Raw genomic sequence first — 24396 nt, 5'->3', positions numbered from 1 at the left:
GATGACAAAAAAAGTTTAAACTATTTATATTATTAAATTATGTATAGATGATATTTTGTGAAAAACTAATTTATAAAATGGATAATTGACTTCCAATAGAATTTTATCACCAAAAAGTTCATGGTTGCTATGTATCAATCTCGCGAAGCCAACTTAGTTATAAGATGTTAATTTGTTTCTCCCTATGATCTATAATATTTATCGCATTTGATAAAATAATTTGGTCTATAATATCTGTCAGACTTTATAATATCAAGAGAGTATTAATTGCTATTTTTCATATTGATTCTCCATTAATTTATTAAAAGAATGTAATAAACAAATAAAAATAGTAGTCATAGTGTAAAAAGTTTCAATATGTGGTTGATTTAGTAAAAGTGTATACAAATTAAAATATAATTATTTTTTTAGTTCTGGTGGCAAAGTCAAATGCAACAAATATTATGAACCGGAAAGAGTATCATATAGCAAAATTTGAGATAAAATAAAACAATTTATAAGCATTTCAAAATCAGAATTAGAAAATAAAAATTTTGCTTCCTTTAGTAGCTAGTGGCAAATTTACATTTTATAGAAGCACCTTTAATTATAATATTCTAATTTTTATAAAATAAATATCACTATATATATAAATTTTAAAAAAAATTAATTTTAGTTTTTTAATTTAAATATTTTATAAACATTAATGAATTAACCAAAAAACTACCTCTTAAAACAATATGCTCTAAGCCCATAAATTTTCTTTTTATCTAAAAACTCAATTTTTCCCCTTTCTTTTTGTTTATAAAAAAATAAACTATTGATACATATCGGATAATTTAAAAAAATTATATCAATGATACATTTGCTACAGAATAGATAAAGTGTAAACTTTTAAGTGCTAAAGAAAAATAAATTAGGTGTTAAGTGAGTTTTCTTTTTAAAAAAAACCGGTTATAGGTTATTTTTACAAATTTTCCAATATTAAATAGCATTATTTTTTTCATGTTTTAAATTAATTTCTCTCAATTATTTACATTAGTTTTACATAATAAATAGTTTATAAAATGCATAATTAATTGACACATTCTTTAAAACATACTCCCTCCGTCCCGTAAAGATAGAAAAAGCATCCATTTTACAAGAATTAAGAAAGTAGTTATTTATAGGCTTATCCTCTTAAAAACCCCTCACCTTTTACCCCTAATTCATTTGCACCCTCACGTTGCAAAACCACCAAATATACTCAAATTACGATATTTCACTTTCAATTGTACCCTCAATCATTAAATTGATCTCTTTTCACTTGAAAAAATAAGTTTATTTTTGTTTTAAATAAAATATTAAGTCCTATTTTAAAATATATGCTAAAATTTAAAGTATTGATTTGAACATTTTTCAAATAAAAAGAGGTCAACTTAATACTTGAGGGTACAATTGAAAGTGAAAGGTCGTAATTTGGGTATATTTGGTGGTTTTACAACGTGAGGGTGCAAACGAATTGGGAGTAAAAGGTGGGGGGATTTTAAGGGGATAAGTCTTATTTATAGGTAACTTGTGATAATTTGTCTAAATTACCCTTTGTAATTAATTAGTTATATACATTTTTCAAAGACACTTTACTAATTGTAACACTTACAACTCATTTATTTATCTTCCCAAAATATGCATTTAATGTTTTATGATAAACATGTAAGGGTATTTTGATAATTTTTGATTTAATTAATTCCACTTTTTTATTTTTATGGGATAAAAAAAGGTGGTATTTTTTCTATCTTTACGGGACGGAGGGAGTATTTTTTTGCAGGTGATAAACCCATTAACCTAACAAAAAATTGCAAACTGACTTTGAAATATTAAAAACTAAAATTATGCTATCAGATTCAACCTCTACGTGCAAACCTTTTATTTGTTTATTGTTAATGGTTTATTTTTTCTATTTACGGTAGCCATTTGTTTTTATATTGCTTTGATTTCCTAAAATATATAATAATAAAGAGTCAACTCTTTATCATTTTTATTTTTACTAGAATAAAATTTATCGGCAAAGCGAATTATAAAATTCAATATATCTTGAATCGAAGATATTTTGAAGACCTTTCAACAATAAAGATGGTTAAGATATTTTATTATTTGTTTTAAATACGTTTTAAAATGAAATAAATACTCTTAATACTTAAAAGTAAGGTAATGCTGGGTAAAGAAAATACTTGATTTATTTGACAAAGGAACAAAACAGCTCCTGTCCACATATCACATAATTCAGTCAGTAGGATATGTAGAAAACTTTGAAACATTGGTTCATAATCACCACATGATAACTTATATGTTGAACCAAATATCAGAGCAGAGAGAGCCACATCCACCAAATTAAATGTCCCAATTTTGGTAAATTATTCTACCATCCCTACACTCGAGCTCCCTTCCAATTCCATTATCAGTATACTGTGCTATCAATTTATCCAACTCAAATTTTGATTGGCTGGGCAGGCAGATGCTAAAGTTAGGCAATTTCCTGCCAAATCTGTCAGTCAAATCTTTATTGCTGACTTGGCAGCAGAACTCAACTTCAGTCAATCTGTAATACTCAAGGCAAAGAGGAGAAGAGAGGCTAACAAAGAAGAGAATTGCCGTCAGATTACATGGCGGCCAACATCATCTTCACTCCGATCAAACTCTCATGGAAACTCTCTCTCTCCTCAACTCTCATCCCCACTCACTTTCATCGCGGCCAAAATGGCACCACACAAAAATTCACCGTCCACGCCGCCATGATGGATGCAAAGCCTACCGTTCTTGTGGCTGAGAAACTCGGGGAAGCAGGCCTCGATTTTCTCAGAACATATGCCAATGTTGACTGCTCTTACAACCTCACCTCAGAGGAACTATGCACTAAAATATCGCTCTGTGACGCGTTAATTGTGAGGAGTGGAACGAAAGTTACCCGCGAAGTGTTTGAACATTCCGGTGGAAGACTTAAGGTTGTTGGTCGTGCTGGTGTTGGAATTGATAATGTCGACTTATCCGCCGCCACTGAACATGGGTGTTTAGTGGTCAATGCGCCTACGGCTAATACAATTGCAGCTGCAGAACATGGGGTTGCTTTGCTCACTGCTATGGCCAGAAATATAGCGCAAGCTGACGCGTCTATTAAAGCTGGTTTGTAATTTTGCCTTTTCAAGTTTTGTTCAGGCATTCATTCAAAACATGTAATGTGCATTGTCAAATTAAATGTATATGGTTCCTTATCTGTTCAGGGAAGTGGCTGAGAAGCAAATATGTAGGTGTGTCGCTTGTAGGGAAAACATTAGCTGTTATAGGGTTCGGAAAGGTTGGATCAGAAGTAGCTCGGCGAGCAAAGGGTCTCGGAATGCATGTTATTGCGCACGATCCATATGCTCCTGTGGACAGGGCAAGAGCAATTGGGGTAGAATTATCAAGTTTTGATAAAGCCATATCAATAGCAGACTTTATCTCATTGCATATGCCACTTACTCCTGCTACATCAAAAATGTTCAACGATGACACTTTTTCAAAGATGAAAAAAGGAGTCAGGATTGTTAATGTTGCTCGTGGTGGTGTTATTGATGAGGATTCTCTAGTCAGAGCTCTGGATTCTGGGATTGTTGCTCAGGTTATTGTTTCTTTTTAGAGCTAACTCATCTTTTGGCCTCGTTCTAAATTTGTCTGGTGATTTGTGTATTCAGGCTGCTCTTGATGTATTCATAGAAGAGCCTCCACCACAAGACAGCAAGTTGGTGCTACATGAAAATGTGATTGCAACTCCTCATCTTGGTGCTAGCACCACCGAGGCACAGGTGTGCTGAACAACTACTCCCTCCGTTCCAAATACTATATGAAATTTTTATATCTCAAATTATAAACATTTAGTTATTATTTAAGTAAATGTCATATTTAGCATTATTGACTGTAGCATTTATATTTGTCCTAAACTATTGATCAATTTTACACCGCGAAAAGTTATAAACTAGACCATGTTTTATTTACTTTCAATATTTTATCACTTTCTTGCTTGAAAATGCTGGATTTTGATTAGGAAGGTGTAGCCATAGAAGTAGCAGAAGCTGTTATTGGGGCTTTGAGAGGAGAGCTTGCTGCTACTGCAGTGAATGCACCCATGGTTCCTGCTCAGGTATTATATCTTCACTATACTTTTACTAAAATTTATGCATTTCATCTATATAAGAGAAATTTGGAATTTTTTTCACTCTCCATTTTTAGTGTAATTATTTGAAATTGAGTAATTTGATAGAACTTCTTGTAAATGTTCTGACTACAATGGAATTGCAGGTGCTTTTAGAATTGGCAGCATATGTTGGTCTTGCAGAAAAACTTGGAAGGCTAGCTGTTCAACTAGTTGCAGGTGGAAGCGGTGTACAATCAGTGAAGGTGGCTTATGCTTCTACAAGAGGTCCGGATGATCTCGATACAAGACTGCTTCGAGCCATGATTATTAAGGGTTTGATTGAGCCTATCTCTAATGTTTTTATAAACTTGGTGAATTCTGACTTCATCGCTAAACAGAGAGGAATAAAGATAGCAGAGGAGCGCATTGTGTTAGACGGTTCGCCGGAGAAGCCACTGGAGTATATCCAGGTTCAAATTGCCAATGTAGAGTCTAAATTTGGGAGTGCAATTTCGGAGTCCGGAGAGATTAGAGTGGAGGGAAGAGTAAAAGACGGGAAGCCTCATCTTACTATGGTGGGAACATTCAGTGTTGATGTGAGTATGGAAGGCAGTCTAATTCTCTGCCGGCAAGTTGATCAGCCTGGTATGATCGGAAAAGTTGGGAGCATCTTAGGTGAAGAGAATGTAAATGTGAGTTTCATGACTGTTGGTCGGACTGCTCCGAGAAAACAGGCGGTCATGACCATCGGTGTGGATGAGGAACCCAACAAGGAAGCATTGAAAAGAATTGGGGAAATACCAGCAGTTGAAGAATTTGTTTTTCTCAAGTTATAGTTTATTCAAAATTGATTTGTATTTTCTGGCCAAATCTTTTTGTTGCGTATAGGCTGTATTCTTCTCTCATTTGCTAAAGAGTAAAGAGTAATATGACCCAACATTTTTAATTATCTTTTGTATCGTTTGTCGTGTCAATCGAAAAGTGAATTAATTAATTTCTATTTTTTGAAATATACATTTATACAAACTGGACGAATGAACCATTAACAAAAAGTATCTAGATATTATCTGATTTGGCCTAATTGTAAATGGGGTTAAATATATTTTAATTGGCCTAATCACTCAAAAACCCCTCACCTTTAAACTTTTTTTCAATTCCACATCGACGTTGAAAATTTATCAATTTTACCCACTTTTCAATTTTCCGTTTTCAATTGTACCCCAATATTTTAATTTTTGTTAATTTTTTTACTTAAATGATGAAATCATTCAATTAATTAAGTCTAAACATAAAATTAAATTCTTTTTTATTCAAAAAAGTATAAATAAGTCCTTTATTTTTAAAAACTAATTAACACTAATTTAAATTCTTAATTAATTTAACTAAATTTAAATAAATTTTAAAAATATACAATCAATATATGCGAGATATGGAGAATGTTTTAAACAAATTTTCAAACGTAAAAGACGTTAATTTAATTTTTCAGGGTACAACTGAAACACAAAAATATAAAATAGGGTAAAATTGACAAATTTTCAACGTCAAGGTATGATTGAAAAGGGGCTAAAAGGTCGGAGTTTTTTAAGACATTAGGCCTTTTAGATAACCAAATAATAGTATTCTATTAAATAATTACCGAATTATAAAAAATTATGAAATTGTTATCAATCTATAGCTTTTTTAACAAATGGTTACCGACACTTCACAGCTTAACAGTTTAAAGAGACCATAACTTATGACGTGTCGAGCAGCTGTAGGCTCTCAGCCGTGAAGCAAAGCAGGAACAGCCACCACACAATTATGATACGTGTCTTAACCTGCTACTACCAACCAAAAGATTTTTTTCTTATATATAAATATGTAAAGGTATTGATGTGTTTAGGTTATAGGTTTTTCAATTCTTAAAGGAGCAAGCGGTGCGAGGTTTCTTGATAAGTTTCAGCATGAATACAGAAGTAGTGATCCATTGTTTCATTTCTAGATTTTTACATTTAAGGGTTAGTTTAATAAGTTTAAAATGTTAATGATATTTTGTTGAATTTGACAGGGAAGTGAAAGGGTGAACGAAGAAGGCGCTGTGGAAACCAAAGTGGAGACGGTTGATTACCGGTCAGCAGCAGGGCCGGATGAACCCGACAGCAAGGAGAAAGTTGGGGTGGTTCACCTGAATCGCGACAAGAATGAAAATCCTGGAGTCTTGGCTAAAACAGCTGCTGCAGTGTCAAATACAGTCAAGTCTGCTAAAGAAGCCATCGTCGGCAAGAGCAAGGATCAGACCCCAACATAAGCAAGACTAGTAGAATAGATAGTAAGATTATATTTCTTACATGTATGTGACATCTTTTTAGCAATAAAAACAAACAATAAGTTATGTTATGTTGGTGATATTTTTTAATGTCAAACTGGGGACTTGCAATAAAGATTTATAGAGTTAAACAATTATTGTTTTCTAAATCACTACAATCTAAATTTTATTTAAATTTCACTAAATTGAGGAGAGTGGTCACATATTACACACAACTGGCAACACCAAAGCAAGGAAAGTGAAGAGAGACTTAATCCCAAATGCCAACTTCCATATACCCATCTTCAGTAGCACATCCTCTAAACATACCATTACAATTGAACTTGCAAGCCACCTCTCCATCTTTAGAAACAGCTATGAGCCCAGCATACCCTTCATCCAGCCTTTCATTTATCACAAAATCTACAGCCTCTTGCAATCCCAACCCTTTATATTCCATCACAGCCGCCACATCACGCGCTAGCGTCCCTCGGATTATGGCCTCGCCTTCCCCTGTGCATGAAACTCCGCAAAGATCACACGCGTAGGTACCGGCCCCAATCAGGGGCGAGTCGCCAATACGACCCGTCATTTTGTTCATGAGTCCACCTGTTGATGTGGCAGCTGCGCATCTACCCTGGCTGTCCACCACCACGCAGCCTACAGTCTCCGGCGCATAGATGCTGATCGGCAGGCCGTTCATTTGCAGGGGATTTTCCATTGCGGCGGCTGCCTCAGCGCTGCAGGTCTCTAAAGGAATCCTATAATCAAACTGGATTCGTACCGACATGTTAATAAGATTCCGGCCCCACCAAAAAAATTGTTTTCTAGTTCTATCTTCAATAAAAGAGTTTATGGAGATGCCACTTACCAATATGGAGTTTGCTTCCTTAGCTAATTTCAAAGTTCCGATATTTTCTTGGGTAATAAAATATTCATTGTCCACCAACTCAACGCCCTGTCGTGATAAAATAATTATTGTCAGGCATTTCGTTAATTTATTTTTCTGTTTGTCCCTCGTCTGCTAGATTTGGCACGTGCATGCAAATTTAGAAAACCGAACCTCTACCGAAAATCATTAACCGTACCGGTAGAAACTGGACTGTAATTAGTTAAAAAAGTCAAATTGACATTTCTGTTTTAAAAATTTGAAAACGTGGGCGAGGGCTGTGAGGAGTAAATATAACCTGTTGCTTGGCGAAATCTTCTGCGCCAGAAAAGGCAAGGTAGGAATGGGGAGATTTGTCCATGACAAGTCTGGCGAGAGAAATAGGGTTTTTAACCGTGGTTAAACCCGATACGGCGCCGCATCTTCTCTTGGGCCCATCCATGATACTGGCTTCCATTTCCACCGTTCCTTTCTCCGTTAGTGCTGATCCACGCCCTGAATTGAATAAAGGATCACTTTCTAGCTCTCTCACCTATCAATCACCAAAATTAGTTAATTAAGTATTTAAAATGACAAATATAATCGAACACAGAAGAAGCAATTCATTATTTCACGAGAGATCCCCCAAAAAGTTTACGTGATTCATTCAATAATGAATAAGTTTAACCAAACATATTGTATAAACTATAAACAAGAATTTAACCACAGGAAATCTGTGAGAATTACATTAATTAAAAATGAAACTACAGTTAATCGAAGGTTTAATTTTCATGTCAGTGTGTCAAAATGCGTTACTAAAATGCAAATAAAGAAAAAAGCGCATCAACAAGGGAGAGTTAGTGGAGAAATAATCGGACATATAGAAAGAGTGAACGTACAACGAGCTCAACGACATCAATGGCAGGGAGATTAGAGCGAAGAGCAGAGATGCCGAGATTAAGGCAGCGAGCAAGGAGTTGTTTAGCCTCTTCCTGTCTGTGCAGGGGCAGGTTAGGGTCCACGCCAGCGCCTCCATGCAAAGCAATTGCCCATTTTCCCATCTCTCTCTTGCTTTGCTTTGGTGTTTAATTTGTGTGTGTGTGTGTTTTATTTTATTTTCTTCCTCTGGTTTGAAATGGAGCTCTTAACTGCCACTTTATATAGGAGTTTTTGCCGACTCCTGTGAGATTTTATTTACAGTTTCTATTTTTACTTTTTACTTTAAGTTTAAAAATAAATTCTGTTTAAAAACAAATTCAGTTTTCAGTGAGTATGCACTTATGGGCCTTGGAGTCTGTCTTTTTGTACCCACTTGTTGCGATTATGTTATTTAATTAGACATTCTGTCGTTTTGCTCTTTTAATTTTTTTGTTATTATTCTATTTTATTTTATTCATTTTAGTTTCTTCAAAAAGAGAGATTCACTATATATTAAATCAGATTTATAATATCTTAAGTTTAATGTTCATTAAAATTATTTTCTAATCATTATTACACAAAAATTACTCCCTAATATTAAATTTAACAATTTTCATAATTTTTTGTTACTTACACAAAAATAAAGAATCTGTAATTAAATGGACAATTGACAAATGATAATAAGGCTGTTAATTCTTAATGTTAAATTCAAATTTATTTCATTGTTCAAATAGTTAATGATATTGAACGTCTAAATTGGATTATTTTCTTTATTTGTCAAAGTGCTAACTTGGATTCTCCTTATGGAAATTAGAAAAATATTATGTTATTCAGGCTACGATTCTGTTCTGGCGGGCAGGTTTTTAAACTATTGTGCTAAACAACACTGAAATAGAGAGTGACTTAGATTTATAATATAAAAAATTCGTAGGGTCATGTGATTATGTTTTCATTCCCGATTTTTATGAACAACTGCTCAAAATCAAAAATTAAAACAAATCTCAAAAAAGGAAAATTAGCTGTAAATTTACGGGCTTCGTTATTTTATAAAAGTATCAACATTCAACCAAGGAATTGGTCACACCACACACCAATTAAAAATATCTTAATTACTATTCTCGGTTTATTAAACAAATTATCAACTTTTAAAAACCCTTGAAATTTGCGACAGACACCTTCACGGCATTCTGCTAAAATTATGAGATCAAATTCTCTCACAAACGGTCTCTTCTAAAACCAATACTCATACTAACTAAAGTCAATTGATTCACCTAGTATCAATGGGCTGAATATGAATAATATCAGCATGACACATATTTATTTAAATGGATCAAATAAAAACATACCTACATGAAGCATTTAATTTGTTTATTTAAATGAATTGAATATAAATAAGACCAATTTAAATTTGATATATTAATTGATATTGTATTAAGTCAAATTAGCATAACACAACAAGATACATTTTACGCTGTATTATTAACAAATCGAATAGGTCTGTATTTCAATCGGGACACTACACGTTTTAAGCTGTGTGATAAATAAATCGATTTGTTTATAATGTTAACACGTATAATTTTAATCCGTTATTTTTACATGTTAGTTTGCGCGTAATGACTCATTTCCACACCCTAAGATATCATATATGCAATTGGACAATCTAAATTATGAAAAGTTATTGTATTATGGGATTCTTCATACGAAATATGTCACATGCAAGCATTATTTAAAGAAAGGAAAACATTATGGCGGCATCTTCCTTATTGAATTTAGGCAGCTGGTAGGATGAAGGCAGGCGGCTGTCCTGATTTGTAAAAATAAAATGTTAAAGGGTCCCATTTGTATAAACCTGAGTTCCCAGACCTCAGGTACATATAATATAGCCCATCAAAAATATATTTTTCTCGACCAAATTGAGTTGTGTTGTGGTCATAATCTGAGTACTATAGTATAAAGTGATAAGGAAGAATTGCTGATTGGTTGGATTTGCTTAAGGTGTGATGACTAAGCAACGAGCTAGCCATTGGATTTGCATCAACCGATTCAAATTTTCCAAGATAATTTTATCAACAGCTAGGAATGAGAAGGCTAGCTAAAAGATTTGATTTAACCTCTTTAACTTGATTTTCTCCTCCAAGTTGTTGATTTAAATCATGACACATAGTTGCCTTAAACAAAAGTCATCAATGATCAAACTGTAGTGGCTGTATATAATAGGTTACTTGAGATTTATAGCATTAAATCTTTGAGATATATAGATAATATATTTTTCTTTTAAAATATCTCACTTCTATTTTAAATTAATTGATTTTTTTTTTTCAAATAAATTATGCCTTCCGCCGTAACTCCTAATAAAATTGTCCACTTTTTTTATAATTTTTACCCCAAACTTTTTGTCCATTTTAATAAATAATAAATCTTAAAATTATTTTTCTTATATCACTTTTATTTAAGACCCACTAATAAACTAATATTTATTGTTATTTATTGAAAAACATAAGTAAATAAGAGTTATTGTACATATTAAATAGGAATATAGTAAAAAAATAGAAAAGAATTGTAAAAATTTAAAACATCAACTGTATATTCTTAAATTATGTGGTAATAACAAAGTGGACAACTTTATTAGGATGGAAGGAGTATTGTCATTTTATTAAGATTTATTAAATGATTGATATTGAAATAAATACAAAATAATATTACAATTTTTTTAAAATAATGGAATATAAAAGACAATAAATGATGATAGGATCCGAATAAAAAAATCATAATTAATAAAATATCACCAATTTGGTAAGTAAATTTGAAATTTTTATTTACGCTTTAATTATTAACAAATTATTCTTCATAAAAAGTTATTTGTTTAAAATAAAAAAAAAAGAATATGTGTGTGTGCGCGTGCATGCGAAAAAACGGTAATTTTTTAATTAAAAATAAAAAACACTATCCGATCACAATGTAAATTAAACAGTGAATAAATGTGGTAAAGAAATTAGAAATAAATTTTATGGAGAAGCGGTTTATCTCTTAGACAAAATGATTTAATTTGCGGTTTACAAAGATCATGTTTATCCTTAAATGTTAAGTGTAGATACAAGCACACATTTCTCTATTAAAAAATATAAAACTCTAAAAAGAATTTTAATATGTGACTTACATAATATTAATTTTAAAATTTATGCTCATACGAAGCTGAACAAATAATTTTAGCAAAAAAAGTGCAATAAAAATATCAATTTTTGGAAATCAATTATTTTGTTGAACACTATATATATTAATATTATTGGAGGTGAACATGATTCATATGAAAAATAAATTATTCTTACTTGTCTAATTTAAATTATTATTGTTATTTTTTAAAATTATTAAAATATAATTGTTTAACTAATATTTTGTGTTGCTAATTTATAAAATATTTTTTTTTTATTTTTTAATTAATTAGTTAAACAAAATTATTATAAGTCGTATATAAAGAAATAAAATTACAAAATTATAATATTTAGATATGTATTTTATAATGGAATGTAATTATATCAGTTAGTGTTAATAAGTTAAATAAATAATTTATAAAACTGCAAAATTATAGAATAACTTTTATAGAAATATGAATAATTAATTTTTTGTAAAGAAAAAAATATCTAAAACTATAATATAAATAAATTTATAAAATTTGGTTGAATTTGATTTATTAAAAGGTGAGGTAACGCTTTGCTATAAAATTGGATTATAAATACCTCAGAAAATAAAAGTTAAATAGTAGAAACGAAAAACAAATAGGTTAATCCATTGAAAAAGACCTCAATAAAGAAAGGAAAAGAAAATGGATTACGTCGCACTGATGGGAAATGTTGGACCAAAATGATGAAAATCGAGAATTATGGGCACGTTATTTTGCAGAAATACAATTATACTAATCTTTTTCTTAAAATTAATAAAAATAAAATACATATACAAACTTCAATTTTTATTTTAAATACTATGAGTTTAATTTTTCTTCTTCTTCTTCTTTCAAATATGAACTTCGTTTTGTTTATCGACTCTTTAAAATCTCAATTTTTAATTGTTAGTTACGGAAATGTGATTCGAACCCATATTAATCTCTCAATACATTTATAACATTCATAATAAAAAATGTTCAAAACTCAATATCTGGTTAGTATTGAACATTTTCAATTGTGGAGTGTTTAATATTTATTTAATACTTGGTATACATCAACTACTCAATAAGAGATTCGTTTTTTTTTTTAAATAAAATATAAAATATACAATATTAGTTATTTTTTATTTTGTTTGTTTAAGTTATATTTAAATATAATAAATAGAAGTGTGGTATTTTTATCAATTTATTTTAAAGGTTAACAATTGTGAGAGACTATATTATAAATATATATTTAATGAAAAGTTAACGTTGTTGCATGGTGATCATATTTTTAATTGAAAATAAAATATATGTAAATAAATATTAATTCTAAATTAATATAATATTTAAAAGAATATGTCACATAGGAGTGCATTTAATGATTTATTATTACTATTGGTAATGGGTGGGTGTCACTATCCCCAACAAATGGGGTAGAATCTTTGGAAGATCCTGAGTCACTTGATGAATGAGGACAAATTTTGTGTTATTCTATTCCAAAGATTCCTGCACGAATCACGTGCTATTTCTCTCGAACAACCACAACTCTCTTTTCTTTTTTCTTCACTTGTATTTCCCCTATAAACTTAGGGGAGAATTAGCAAAACATTTAAAAAAATAGAAATATTAGTATTTATTAATATTAATTGTCCATTTTTATTTCAGCGTGTTGTGTGTTTATTTTTTACTTTTATTTTTATACTCTATATTTACTCCACATCACATTTCCTTCTCCTTCTTCATCATCTTCTTTTTCTTTTTTTTTTCTGCTTTTTTTTTTCATCCTTTTCAGTTTATTTTCAAAAAAAAAAAAATCAAAAAATCAACAAATCAATTGTAATCTTTAGCTTATAACATTTCAAGAAATTAAATCCTACGATTTTATTATTATTTTTTAAAATTTTATTGCTAATTTCAAATCTAGTTTTCGATCCGCTCGAATTTTTAATTCGTAATCAAATTACTTCAAATTTCACTTGAAATTCAAATCCAACGATCGTAACTTTCTCCAAAAACAAAAAAAACTGTAAATTATTAATTTATTTGTTCTCATTAAAAATCTATTAAAACGGTTTCAGACGGTTTCAAATACAGTTTCAATTACGGTTTCAAACCGTTTACAAAGGTTTTAAACAGTTTCTAAAAAAACGCTTTTAAACAGTTTAAAAAATAACAGTTTCAAACCGTTTACAAAGATCTCAAACTGTCTAAAACAAATTCTAAAAAATACTTTCCAATAGTTTATAAAATAACAGTTTCAAATAGTATCAAACAGTTTCAAACCGTTTACATAAAAAAAATAACGGTTTCAAAAAAACAGTTTCAAACCGTTTACAAAGGTAAACGGTTTCAAACAGTATAAAACAGTTGCAAACCGTTTTCAAAAATCTCAAGCAGTCTAAAATAGTTTCTAAAAAACACTTTCAAACAGTTTAAAAAATAACAGTTTCAAACCGTTTACAAAGGTTTCGAACAGTATAAAACAGTTTCGAGAAAACAGTTTCAAACGATTTTTAAAATTAATTTAAAACATTTGAAAACCAGGTCAAAATATCATTAATGAGGAACATTACGATTTTTTCAAAAAAATTGTAAAGTTCCAAAAAACGATGCTACAATAATTTAAAACAACATAGAAAAAGAAGAAGAAGAAGAAGAAGAAGAGGAACTTTTTCATCTATTACCATCATATTATCTCTTAAACTTTTTTTTTTATTCAAATTTTTTTGTTTTAGAGTTCATTTGTATAATGTGGGAAATAGAAAAAGCAGATTCGAAAAAACAAAAAAAAAAAGTTGCAGAGGAAAGAAGAAGAAGAAGAAAAGAGAGAAAAACAAGAAAAATGAGAAGGAAGGAAGAGAAAAAAAAAAGAAGAAAGAGAAAAGATAAAAAGGATAGAGAAAAAAAAGGAAAAATGAGATATGTATGTGTTCAAAAGAAGGAGAGTAAAAATACAAATAAATTATTTTGCTAATTGAGGTACAACTAAAAACAATATAAAAATAGAATAAAAAAGTAAATTTTTAAAATTGAGGTATTTATAATAAATAAATTAAAAAAAAGAGTTTTTTGTGCAAATCCCTCTAAACTTAACTCAAAATTTCTCTCAAGGGCCGCATGATTTTGTGGATCCAAAGTGAAGGTGTTAAAATGGTATGGTATCTATACCCACATAAGCAGAGTGGATCCACAAATTCAAGTCGGTCGCATTATAAATCAGAGGGACTTTTAGAGAACTATCAAAAAAAAGAGATTATGAAGAAAATATTTGAAATTTTAAAATTTATATTTTTTCTGTCAATTTTGTACTCCTTTTTAATGATTAGTCGATGACTCAATTCTCCGCACGTGGATGCACATTTTAATATCGAACTACGCAAAGTTCTTATCTTATTCATTTGTTTTATTATATTATTTTTAGTTAATTAAATCCATAATTAAATAGCTACCGAATTGTTTCAATTTTGCTACATATATTAATCCCGTTACGAACCGTTCATAACAATAGGTACCGTATTGATATCAATGTTACAAACTGTTTTATGAGAATTATTAAGGTTAGATCCCACCTTTGTGGAATAAGAATAAATCCAATTTATAGATGTCGAAATATGACTTTTTTTTTATAATTAGAGGGTGGAGGTGTGTTTGTAGAAGAAATCGACTCCACGACATAGCAGATTGACGCCTAGTGCTTATACCGTTTGAGTTATAACTCATTGGTAAAAATATGATATTACTTTATAAATATAACTATTTATAGTGGATCCCTCGTATACTTTATAATCAATTAGGCACAAAACAATTGAAAATAAATGTGAATTTAAATTCATTCCATGCTCCCTCCCGAAAGAAAAAAAATCATTCCATGCAAACCATTGATATCAACAGTCCTAGCTCCTAATGATGTTGGGAAAGGAACAGTTTGACACGTCCGAAACAAGAACTTTTGTTTTCTTTTGAACAAATCCAAAAAGGATGTTAGAAATGCATGAGGTGCAGAGCGGGTATGGGCTGTGGCTGGGATTTACAAGCTCTTGGCAGGCCTCAAGAGCCAAGATTTTTGGAGATTCATTCTCTGACATTTACAACTCATAAAATCATACCCATTTTACTACAAAAATTCTATACAATTTTTATTCTCATACAACGATAAATTCTTTGATAGACACGGTCTATCACGTCATTTATAGACTAAATCTATTAAATTATGACACGTTATTAAAATAATGGCACTATCGTAATATTACTATTCAAAAGTATAAAAAATTAATAACCAAAATTACGATAGTGCTACTATTTTAATGACGTGTCATAATATGATAGGCTAGTTCACAGATGACGTTGATTTAGTACTGAGCAAGATGGACTTATATAGCAGTTTGCCCCCTCAACTTTTAAGCAATGGGCAATTAACACATAAATTAACTTTGTGGGCAAATTAGTCATGAACTTGCTGATTATGGTCAATTACCCCATTTTGAAAAATTAGCTTAAAATTTGATGGGGCAAATTGCCAATTGAGGGACAAATAACTTACAAGTTTAGGGGGTAAATTTCCAAAATAGAGCTAATTGCCCATAATATACAAGTTCATGACTAATTTGCACACAAAGTTAATTTATGTGTTAATTGCCCATTGCTTACAAGTTGAGGGGGCAAATTGCTACTTTAGACGAGCAAGATGTATGCTACCAGATAAACAATATAAAAATAACTTAACATTTTAAAAATAACTACATATATAATTAAACATCAATTGTTTCCAAAAATATTTTACAGTACACATCGACTTATATAGTAAGGGCAGGTTTATATAAAATTCTAATCTTATCAAAATCGGTAGTATCAAAATAAAATATTATTCTTGCCACACTTTTTAAATGGAAAGGATATAATCTGACTTATTAGAATTAGGTTGGATCGAATACCCGGCAATTCAAGAAAAACTATTATCTATAGTTATTACTCAATCCGTCTCAAAATAGTTGTTCACTTTACTATTTTTACATAGTTAAAAAATAATAATTAACACTTTAAAATTTAACAGAGTTTTTTTATTACATTCTTATTAAAATACTATGACCAATTCATTCTTTGGAACAATAGACAATGACGTAGAAAAGGGGGTCGAGGAAAGCCTTGGACCCCTCAATTTTTTTAAAAGAATACTTAAATTAGTGTAAGAAAATTTTAATATCTGCGATTTGGCCTACCTATTAAATATTATCTCTCCATCCCGATGTAGAACTCTTGGTTCGTTCATTAATAATAGCAATAAACAGTGAAGTTTAAATAAGAGTAAGACAAAAAGAATAATTTTTAAAATTGTGATTTACTAAAAATGATCACGTACATAGGACAAGGTTTCAGAACGGAGAGATTATTGTTAAAACGGAAATAAAAAAGCTAAAAACGGCTAAATTTTCGAGTATTTGTCAAAAATATTAGTTAAAATTACCCCGAGTTTGAAAATTTATTTTTTTACTCTTTTTGTGAGAATTTATAAAAATACTCGATCTTTTAGAAATTGTTTGAATGATTTCGGAAACAGTTTCAAAAATGTGCATTTAGAAATTGTTTGAAACATTTTGAAATCTTTTGAAACTGTATTAAAAACGGTTTTGATTTTTTTTTAGAATCCGTTTGAAACTCTATTGGAAACTGTTTAAGAGACGGTTTCTAAAACAGTTTGAAATTATCTTTTTAAAATAACTATTTGAAATTATTTTGAACTGCGAAGTTGAATAGTAAAATTTCAAAAGTTTTGAAGTACGACTAAAAACCTTTAATTTAGGGGTCAAATTTTGTAAATATTTTTGTTTTTAAGGTAATTTTGCAAATGTTCCTAAGTAAAGAAGTTTGAGATGTAATGTAAGAAGGGTAATTGCACTTATCTTTTGAGTGCAACTGTACAAATTTTGGTTGTCCAGAAGGACCGGGTTTTGTTGGGCCAACTGCACACTTTGCCAGCTGCTAGGACACCCTCATGGGCCGACGATATGATTTCTGCAATTTTCAACTTGGAGATCTGAAATGGGTATTGTTCAAAGCTGAAAGCCCATCATAAATCAATAAATGCTAGCTACTTTAGTTAGCCGCTCAGTTCAGTCACTAAATGGAACCAAATCAAGTTAATCAAAACCAAATTACACTTGATATTCTCTAATACAAGTTTAATGACTCCAGCAAGTGGTCTAGTTGAAATCTAACCAGACAACTCCAAAGACAAGCTGATAGGCCCAGATGTGTTGGCCTATATAATGTAAAATCAGAAGATTAGTTGCCGCCAGTTTTAAATGATACATATCACATAGGTCCTCAATTTGGCTACAGCGCCTGGAAATGATACCCAAGTTCTACAAATGTCCTTTTCATTTCTGCCCATAAAAAATGACCCTTGAGGACCAAATGTCCTTTTCAGTCCCTATAATTTAGCTCATATTAGCTATAACTCATAACTCTTGAAATCTTTCTCTATGTCCCCACCCAATTGCAAAATCCACTCTGAGCATGCTGCAAGAACAGCAGGCCCATCGACCCTACCCTTTGGACCACACTGCTACTAACTGTCCCTTTTTGGCCTTTCTGTTGGTGTTTTCCTATTTATGTTTCCTCTCTTAAATATATATAAAAATTAAAAATTAAAAAATTTAGTTTATATCTTAATTCTCAATTAACCATAGATAAGCCCACATATTATATTAATAAATTTTTGTTATTACAATTAAACCCATGGCTAATTAAAATGAAATTATGTCCAAAATCATTGGAGCACGTAGAAAGAGTTTTGCTACAAATGGTTTTTTAGGTCATTAGTCATCACTCATTAGTGAAATAAATAATAAAATATAAAGAAGGGAACTAAATAAAGGCATGTCTTCATATTGCAGGGGCAGAATAGTATGTTTGTCATTACATGAGATGTTGACACCAAAATGGCAAATATTAGTAGACCCCGGCCCAACTCAGCCCATTGGATACTCATCTTGTGGTGCTAAAACATTATCACCTGCTCTGTGTTTTTCTGTATCAAAACCTGAAAACAGATCATATTTTGAGATAATTTCATAAAAAAAAAAAATCTAATACTATTAATAAATTGAGCACTAACTTTTTATTTTAAGTTTTAACACAATAACATCAGAAAAATTCACATCTATGCAGAAAAAAAAAAGATTATTTGGTTCTATAAATTCATTTCATCCCAAAAAAATTGTTTAATTTAAATTTATTAACATTTCTAAATATTGGTTTTTATTTATGGAATTACTCCTGACAATTTTCATTTTAAATTTTTTATTTTGAGAAAAGAAAAAATAGATATTATTTTGGGTCCTTGAACAATTATACCATTCACGTATGGAATGTGCCTCTCCTGTGGAAGTATCCTCCATTTCTTCTCTTCTCCATCAACTAATTATTATCTGAATACATATTTTTGGGTCCACTCCATAAATCTTTTTTGTTTCTGTTCTCATTTTTTAGTATGTTCTTCTTCCTTGTAATAAATCTTTTTTTATTTCATTAAGTTCTACTAGTATTAATAAGTGAAAAGCCAATTGATTGCAGTACTCCTATAAGTATTTATTGGAATTAATTTTCAGCTAGCTGACATGTGTCTGAATTATGAGGTGAAATTAATTATACTGATAATTATTATCGCCATGATTATGATTTGAAGGAGTAATTATACTGTATGAGTATAAGTCATTTGAGAATTTTATTGTTCTTAGATGAGATTATTGAACGGCTAGCTGCTGGCATTGACTTAACGGCCAGTCAACATGAGGTAGATCAATTCATTTATTTTCTCAACATATCATATGTTCAAAATATCCTCAAAAAAAATTAATCTATGTGTAATTTTTTTAAAGAATGTACAAATCAGAAGTCGATGTTTATGAATTATTCTCGCAATTTTATCAATAAAAAATTCTTAGATAAGTAATGACTAGTCTAAATGTACAATATAAAGTTTTATATTTAGATTTTTTTTGTTTAAAACTGGTTGCTATTGTTTCTTTTTTTGATGAATCGACCAGTTTAGAATTAAAAAAATCTTATTCAAATTAAAAATTGAGTCAAACATTAAAATAAAAATTATATATTTAGCCGATAATAGTTGTACGGATGTTGAGCTATTTTGCTAGTAATTTTAGAATAATATTTATCATCCTTATAAAAAATTTGTAGTTAACAATTTGGAGTACTAAAATAGCATGAAAAGTAGTAAGATAACAACAAATCTATAAAACATCGTCTTTTAAAATTAAATGATAAAATAACAATTCAACTTACTAACGAGCAATAGCTAAAATGGTACGAGCGTTGGACAGCAAACTGTCAAGTCATCCCATAAGTCCTCCACCTCCTCAATTATAATAAAAAAAAACAATCCAACTTCATTACTTTTTTCTAATGTAAATGTAGTACACATTCCAAATTACTTTGTTTGCCCCATTTTTAATTTGAGTGACCTTTATTGAGATGCAGGATGCAGCTGGTTACAACTTGATCTCACATGCACTTACCTATCAATTTTCTATTACAGAAAATGATGAACAAAACATTGGGTAGGTTAAATCAAATTTTGGTAGTATTACTTAGGTCAAATAAGAGTTTATAAATACAAATGGGTCATTGTTTAATGCTGTGTAAGACTTTTACATCATATGTTGCTCAATAGGTCAAAAGAATGGAGCTTTACTGAGTTTAAAGATGGTAGACTACATTATAGTGTAGAAAAATAAATAAAAGAAAAAGATAATATTCACTGTCACCCAATCATATCTCTCCATCTCATGATCATTGATCTGATCTTATCATAATTTTCTCTCTCTCTTTTTTTCCTTTGTATTTTTATTTTTGATTTTGTATCTTCTTGAGTTGAAATTCACTACAGTTCATATAAGCAACCAATAAATAAAGACATGAGAGCAACAAAATTCCTCTTTACCTTTTTTACCCTTTTCATGGCTGTAGTGCATCTAAATTTAATACCCTTTTTAATCTTCTCTTTATGTAGCTAATACCACTTAATCCTGTACTTTCTTTTGGGATCAACTTTTCTTAATCCCACTGCCTTAAATAGTACTACAGTTAATCAAAATCTTCCAAGATTTTGTATCATTATAACGTCATTTTCAGCTAGGCAATTAGGTGATGTATAGAACACATTATTGCTATAATTCATTTCCATTTATATGATACATTCTTACAAAAAGATTAGCACGGAGGAGACAACCATGAGTTTTTTTCTTTGGCAACTAGTTTGTTCTCTTTGGCAACTAGTTAATCATATTCTCTTTGGCAAGAGTGAGAGTAATTCAAATTAAAATTCTCATGTTTGAAAATAAACCTTGATGTATATTTGTATTTTCGATTTTACTAAATTTACGGGCAATTAACACATAAATTAATTTAGGGAACGATTAGCTTACAAGTTGAAAGAGCAAATTGCCAAAATGGGATTACCGTAATTAACAGGTTCGTGACTAATTTGCCCACAAAGTTAATTTATGTGTTAATTGCCCATTGCTTACAAGTTGAAGGGGAAAATTGCCACTTAAGTCCAACATAATGTGTCGTCCAATACAACTTCACAAATTTAGATCTAAAAAATAAACATAGTTAAATAAGCAAAATTTGTATCAAATAATTACAACAAGAAAATTCTAGATGTATAATAAAAATTTAGAGAGTACTCCAAGTTGTAAAACTTAAATTTATAAATAAATTCTCCAAGTCATTACAAATTGTTGTAATTTAATTTACTATTAGGCCTACTATTTAAAATTGAATAATAAATCAAGCTCATATATAACATAATAAACCACTCTCTACATCTCATATAAGAAGATATATCTCATTCTTGTATAACTCAATTAAAAAGTTCATATTATATTTTTAGTGTAATTTCATTTTTACAAAAAAAGTTGATGATTATAATTCTAAATACATTTTAAAAGACTATTATTAATATGGTCAAAATGAAAAAAATATTAGAGATTGCCTTTTCTGTATAATTTTTTATCTACGTGCAAAATAAAGCAATTAAGAAACGAGACGGGATACATAGTAAATATTTTAATTTAAAAGCGTTAGTTGCATAAAATAATTAAGCTTCATATGTTTTGGAATTCGGGTTAATATAGTTTGAAAAAATCAAGTTATGTCCTGTTATAATTAAATAGATACATTTATTTGACCAAAGTATGGTTCTATCCCTATCAATGGGGCAGTTGTCGATTGACTTTGCCTGGTTTAGTTGGACTTATGGTCTATTTAAAATCTTATGTGTATTAAATTTGGATCTTTTCGGTTTCAAATTCATGATTATTAAGCCGCTCCCTTTATCCAAATAATTCCCCCATCTTAAATCCTAAATGTCACTCTCTTATATATTGACATTATCACACAAGAATTAGGGAGCAAAGGTCAAGATCAACCAAACTTATTTGATAGCTTTGTATCAAAATTTGGTGGTACATATAAAAAATTAATTTGACGTTTGACATTTTAATTTTTTTGATTTTATTTTTAAGATGAAGAAATTTAATTCCTTTTTAAGTCCATTACTATTATCTCTATTTTGAAAATCACTATTTCTCCCTTGATATTTATACTTTAGTTTATATACATCTAAAATCCCCATATAAAAAGAAATTTTAGTTGAAGGAAACAACAATGTAAGGAAAAGAATAGTAATTTTATAAATTTTGAGAGAGAAACGGTAATTCGTATCTAAATTTATGGAGGTAGAAATAATTAATTTTAATTTTTAATACAAAAAACCTGAATTGAAAAAAAAACATAGCAATTTGGAAAAATTAAAAAAAAAATTAGTTAAATACCAACTGAATTTATGTACCTTTTGTTTTGCTTGAGAATGCAAAACAATGGTATGGAAGAAACAAAAAGAAAAGAAAAGGAGCTCACTCTACGAGGGTCAAACATCAAAATTTGTCAGTGGCCGACAAAAACAAAAACCCTCTTCATCTTCATTTCTTATTTTTTGAAAAGATTCAGATTTTCCCTCTTCTTTTATGCTCTAATTATTTTTATGATCATCACCAAACTCATAAGCATAGACCAACACTACTGATGCACATTACCGTTGAAACTATTATAAAAATAAGGCCATTTCAGATTTCTTAATGTACAGTACAGTACAAAAAATATTTATAGATTGCTGCAATTGATTCTTGTTTTTTTTTCTTCAATTTAAATTGAACTTCCGGATAAAATGCCAACCATCTCTGCTGCTTCCGAAATCCCATTTATTTAAATTCTGGGAAATGAAAAGTATTGGGAGTGGAGACAAAGCAGAGATTGTAGGCAATTTAACTTTCCCATAATAAAATAAAAAGAACATTAAAATTATTTTAATCTTAGAGAACTAGTTCTTGAAAGAAACCAAAAAGAAAAGGGAATTAGCGAGGAATTATGCTCCGAAAATCTGCAGTTGCTTCGTTTAAGCTCTGCATTGCTCTGTTCTTCTTCTTCTTCATCAGAGGATGCTCTGGTGAAGAAGATACCGATGATGGTGCTGATACTGCCCATGAATCGTTCGAGCTGTCTGAGCTAAACGACACATCCATTACTCCGTTTGGACTGCCCGGATCAGACGCATATTTCCGTTTGTTTGACCGTCTGTCGTGTTCCCTTGATGCCAATTCCAGTACAAGCATACTGCATTCATTAACCTTTTCCTGTTCACACATTGACATAAATTCAAGATTCAAGAACCCAACATATCAAAAATTAATGCTGGATACTGATAAAATGAAACGCACCTTGTCGGTTTCAAGAATACCCAATAAATGGCTTTGGTATTCAGCATCAACACAGGGTCCAACACCATTAACGAGATGAAGCATTGTAGCAGAAGCAATGACAGAAGGGAGATAAGCCACAGACCTAGAATCTGCATGCATTAAAGAAACAAACAAAATAATGGTCAAAACCCTAATATATTTTTAAAAGAAGCCTACAGGTCATGAGAAGATGTTGATTTCTTGCCTGAAATGATGGACAAGACGATGAGTTCAAATCTCCTGAGGAATTCCCTGGAGAGATAGCTCTTTAAACCCAGCCTTGTTGTGATATAATCAAGAAACGACAATGGGGTTACCGGGTTCATTCTCCATTGAAGAGTTGAAAGCACAAGAATCTCCATTTTTTGAATGGTTTTGGCCTCGAACACGTACCTGCTCTCCTCCACCTACACAGCACATTTAATCAAACACCATCATCAACAATCTTGCATCCAGTAATGCTTATGCTCAGCGTTTTTAAAAAAGACGACAAAATTAAGCTACCTGAAGGTCCAGTAAAAGAGGCACGTGAGTCTCCTCTACCTTGGCAGCAATAGAGAGACAAGCCACAGCAGCGAGTTGGGTCATCCATGGCTTCTCTGTCTGAACGTGAAAGCTGAAGAGGAACCTATCGAGGTAGTTGACAGCCAAAACTGCAGTTAAAGCAGTGAAAGAGTAGTATGCATTCACCTTAAACATCCATTCTATAGCTTCACGACGAGCCTTTGCAAGGGATGAGCTGGTTTCAAGTTTTTTATACAATTTACTCTGTTCTTGTTTCGCAAGCAAAGAAGAAAGTTCATCATCTTCCCAGAACAAGTCTTGGTTCAGTACCAAACCATGAGTCATAAAAAAGTCCAGTTTTTTATTGTTCATTTCATCTTCCTCTTGTTCATCATCATCATCTTCCCAATTCTCTTCGCAACAGTAAAGAGCAGCATCTTGTTGTTCTTCAAGCGCCATTTTCTAGGTTGAGTTACAGGGTAAATAATAAAGAGAGGACTAAAGACAGAGCTCTAGCCATCTCTCAAACTTGTGAAAGAAAAGAAAGGGCAATGAGCAGTAAGTAAAACTCAGCTCTGGGCTGTGTTTTTATATATTTGTGGGTTTTATTTATTGGGTGGAGTGGAGTACTGTGGTAGTAAAGATGAATCATGGGCCATGCAGCTTCAATCACTCAACACGTGACACTTGTACCTTTGATATTCAAAGATGGAGGATCTTCATTCTGATTTTGTAAAA

The 24396-nt window shown here is 30.7% G+C and overlaps 3 protein-coding genes across 3 annotated transcripts; 1 reads left to right on the top strand and 2 right to left on the bottom strand.

Moving 5' to 3' along the window:
• Positions 1 to 2263: 2263 nt before the first annotated feature.
• Positions 2264 to 5075, top strand: LOC126664853 (D-3-phosphoglycerate dehydrogenase 3, chloroplastic-like). Its single transcript, XM_050357435.2, has 5 exons — positions 2264 to 3138; positions 3237 to 3613; positions 3687 to 3797; positions 4037 to 4132; positions 4291 to 5075. The coding sequence occupies exons 1-5, from the start codon at positions 2622 to 2624 to the stop codon at positions 4960 to 4962; spliced, it is 1773 nt and encodes a 590-aa protein (XP_050213392.1). The 5' UTR covers positions 2264 to 2621; the 3' UTR covers positions 4963 to 5075.
• Positions 5076 to 6542: 1467 nt separating this feature from the next.
• Positions 6543 to 8419, bottom strand: LOC126661368 (probable isoaspartyl peptidase/L-asparaginase 2). Its single transcript, XM_050355204.2, has 4 exons — positions 8178 to 8419; positions 7598 to 7831; positions 7282 to 7368; positions 6543 to 7182 (listed from the first exon to the last, which is right to left on the bottom strand). The coding sequence occupies exons 1-4, from the start codon at positions 8337 to 8339 to the stop codon at positions 6682 to 6684; spliced, it is 984 nt and encodes a 327-aa protein (XP_050211161.1). The 5' UTR covers positions 8340 to 8419; the 3' UTR covers positions 6543 to 6681.
• Positions 8420 to 22454: 14035 nt separating this feature from the next.
• LOC126665622 (cyclin-D3-3-like) lies at positions 22455 to 24261 on the bottom strand. Its single transcript, XM_050358463.1, has 4 exons — positions 23659 to 24261; positions 23360 to 23561; positions 23134 to 23264; positions 22455 to 23049 (listed from the first exon to the last, which is right to left on the bottom strand). Exons 1-4 carry the CDS (start codon positions 24115 to 24117, stop codon positions 22771 to 22773), a joined length of 1071 nt encoding a protein of 356 aa, XP_050214420.1. The 5' UTR covers positions 24118 to 24261; the 3' UTR covers positions 22455 to 22770.
• Positions 24262 to 24396: the final 135 nt, after the last annotated feature.

Source organism: Mercurialis annua, linkage group LG1-X (genome assembly GCF_937616625.2).
Source record: "Mercurialis annua linkage group LG1-X, ddMerAnnu1.2, whole genome shotgun sequence".
Taxonomy (NCBI): Eukaryota; Viridiplantae; Streptophyta; class Magnoliopsida; order Malpighiales; family Euphorbiaceae; genus Mercurialis; species Mercurialis annua.
Note: the sequence above shows the minus strand (reverse complement) of the source record. Positions and strands in the feature narration are given on the sequence as shown.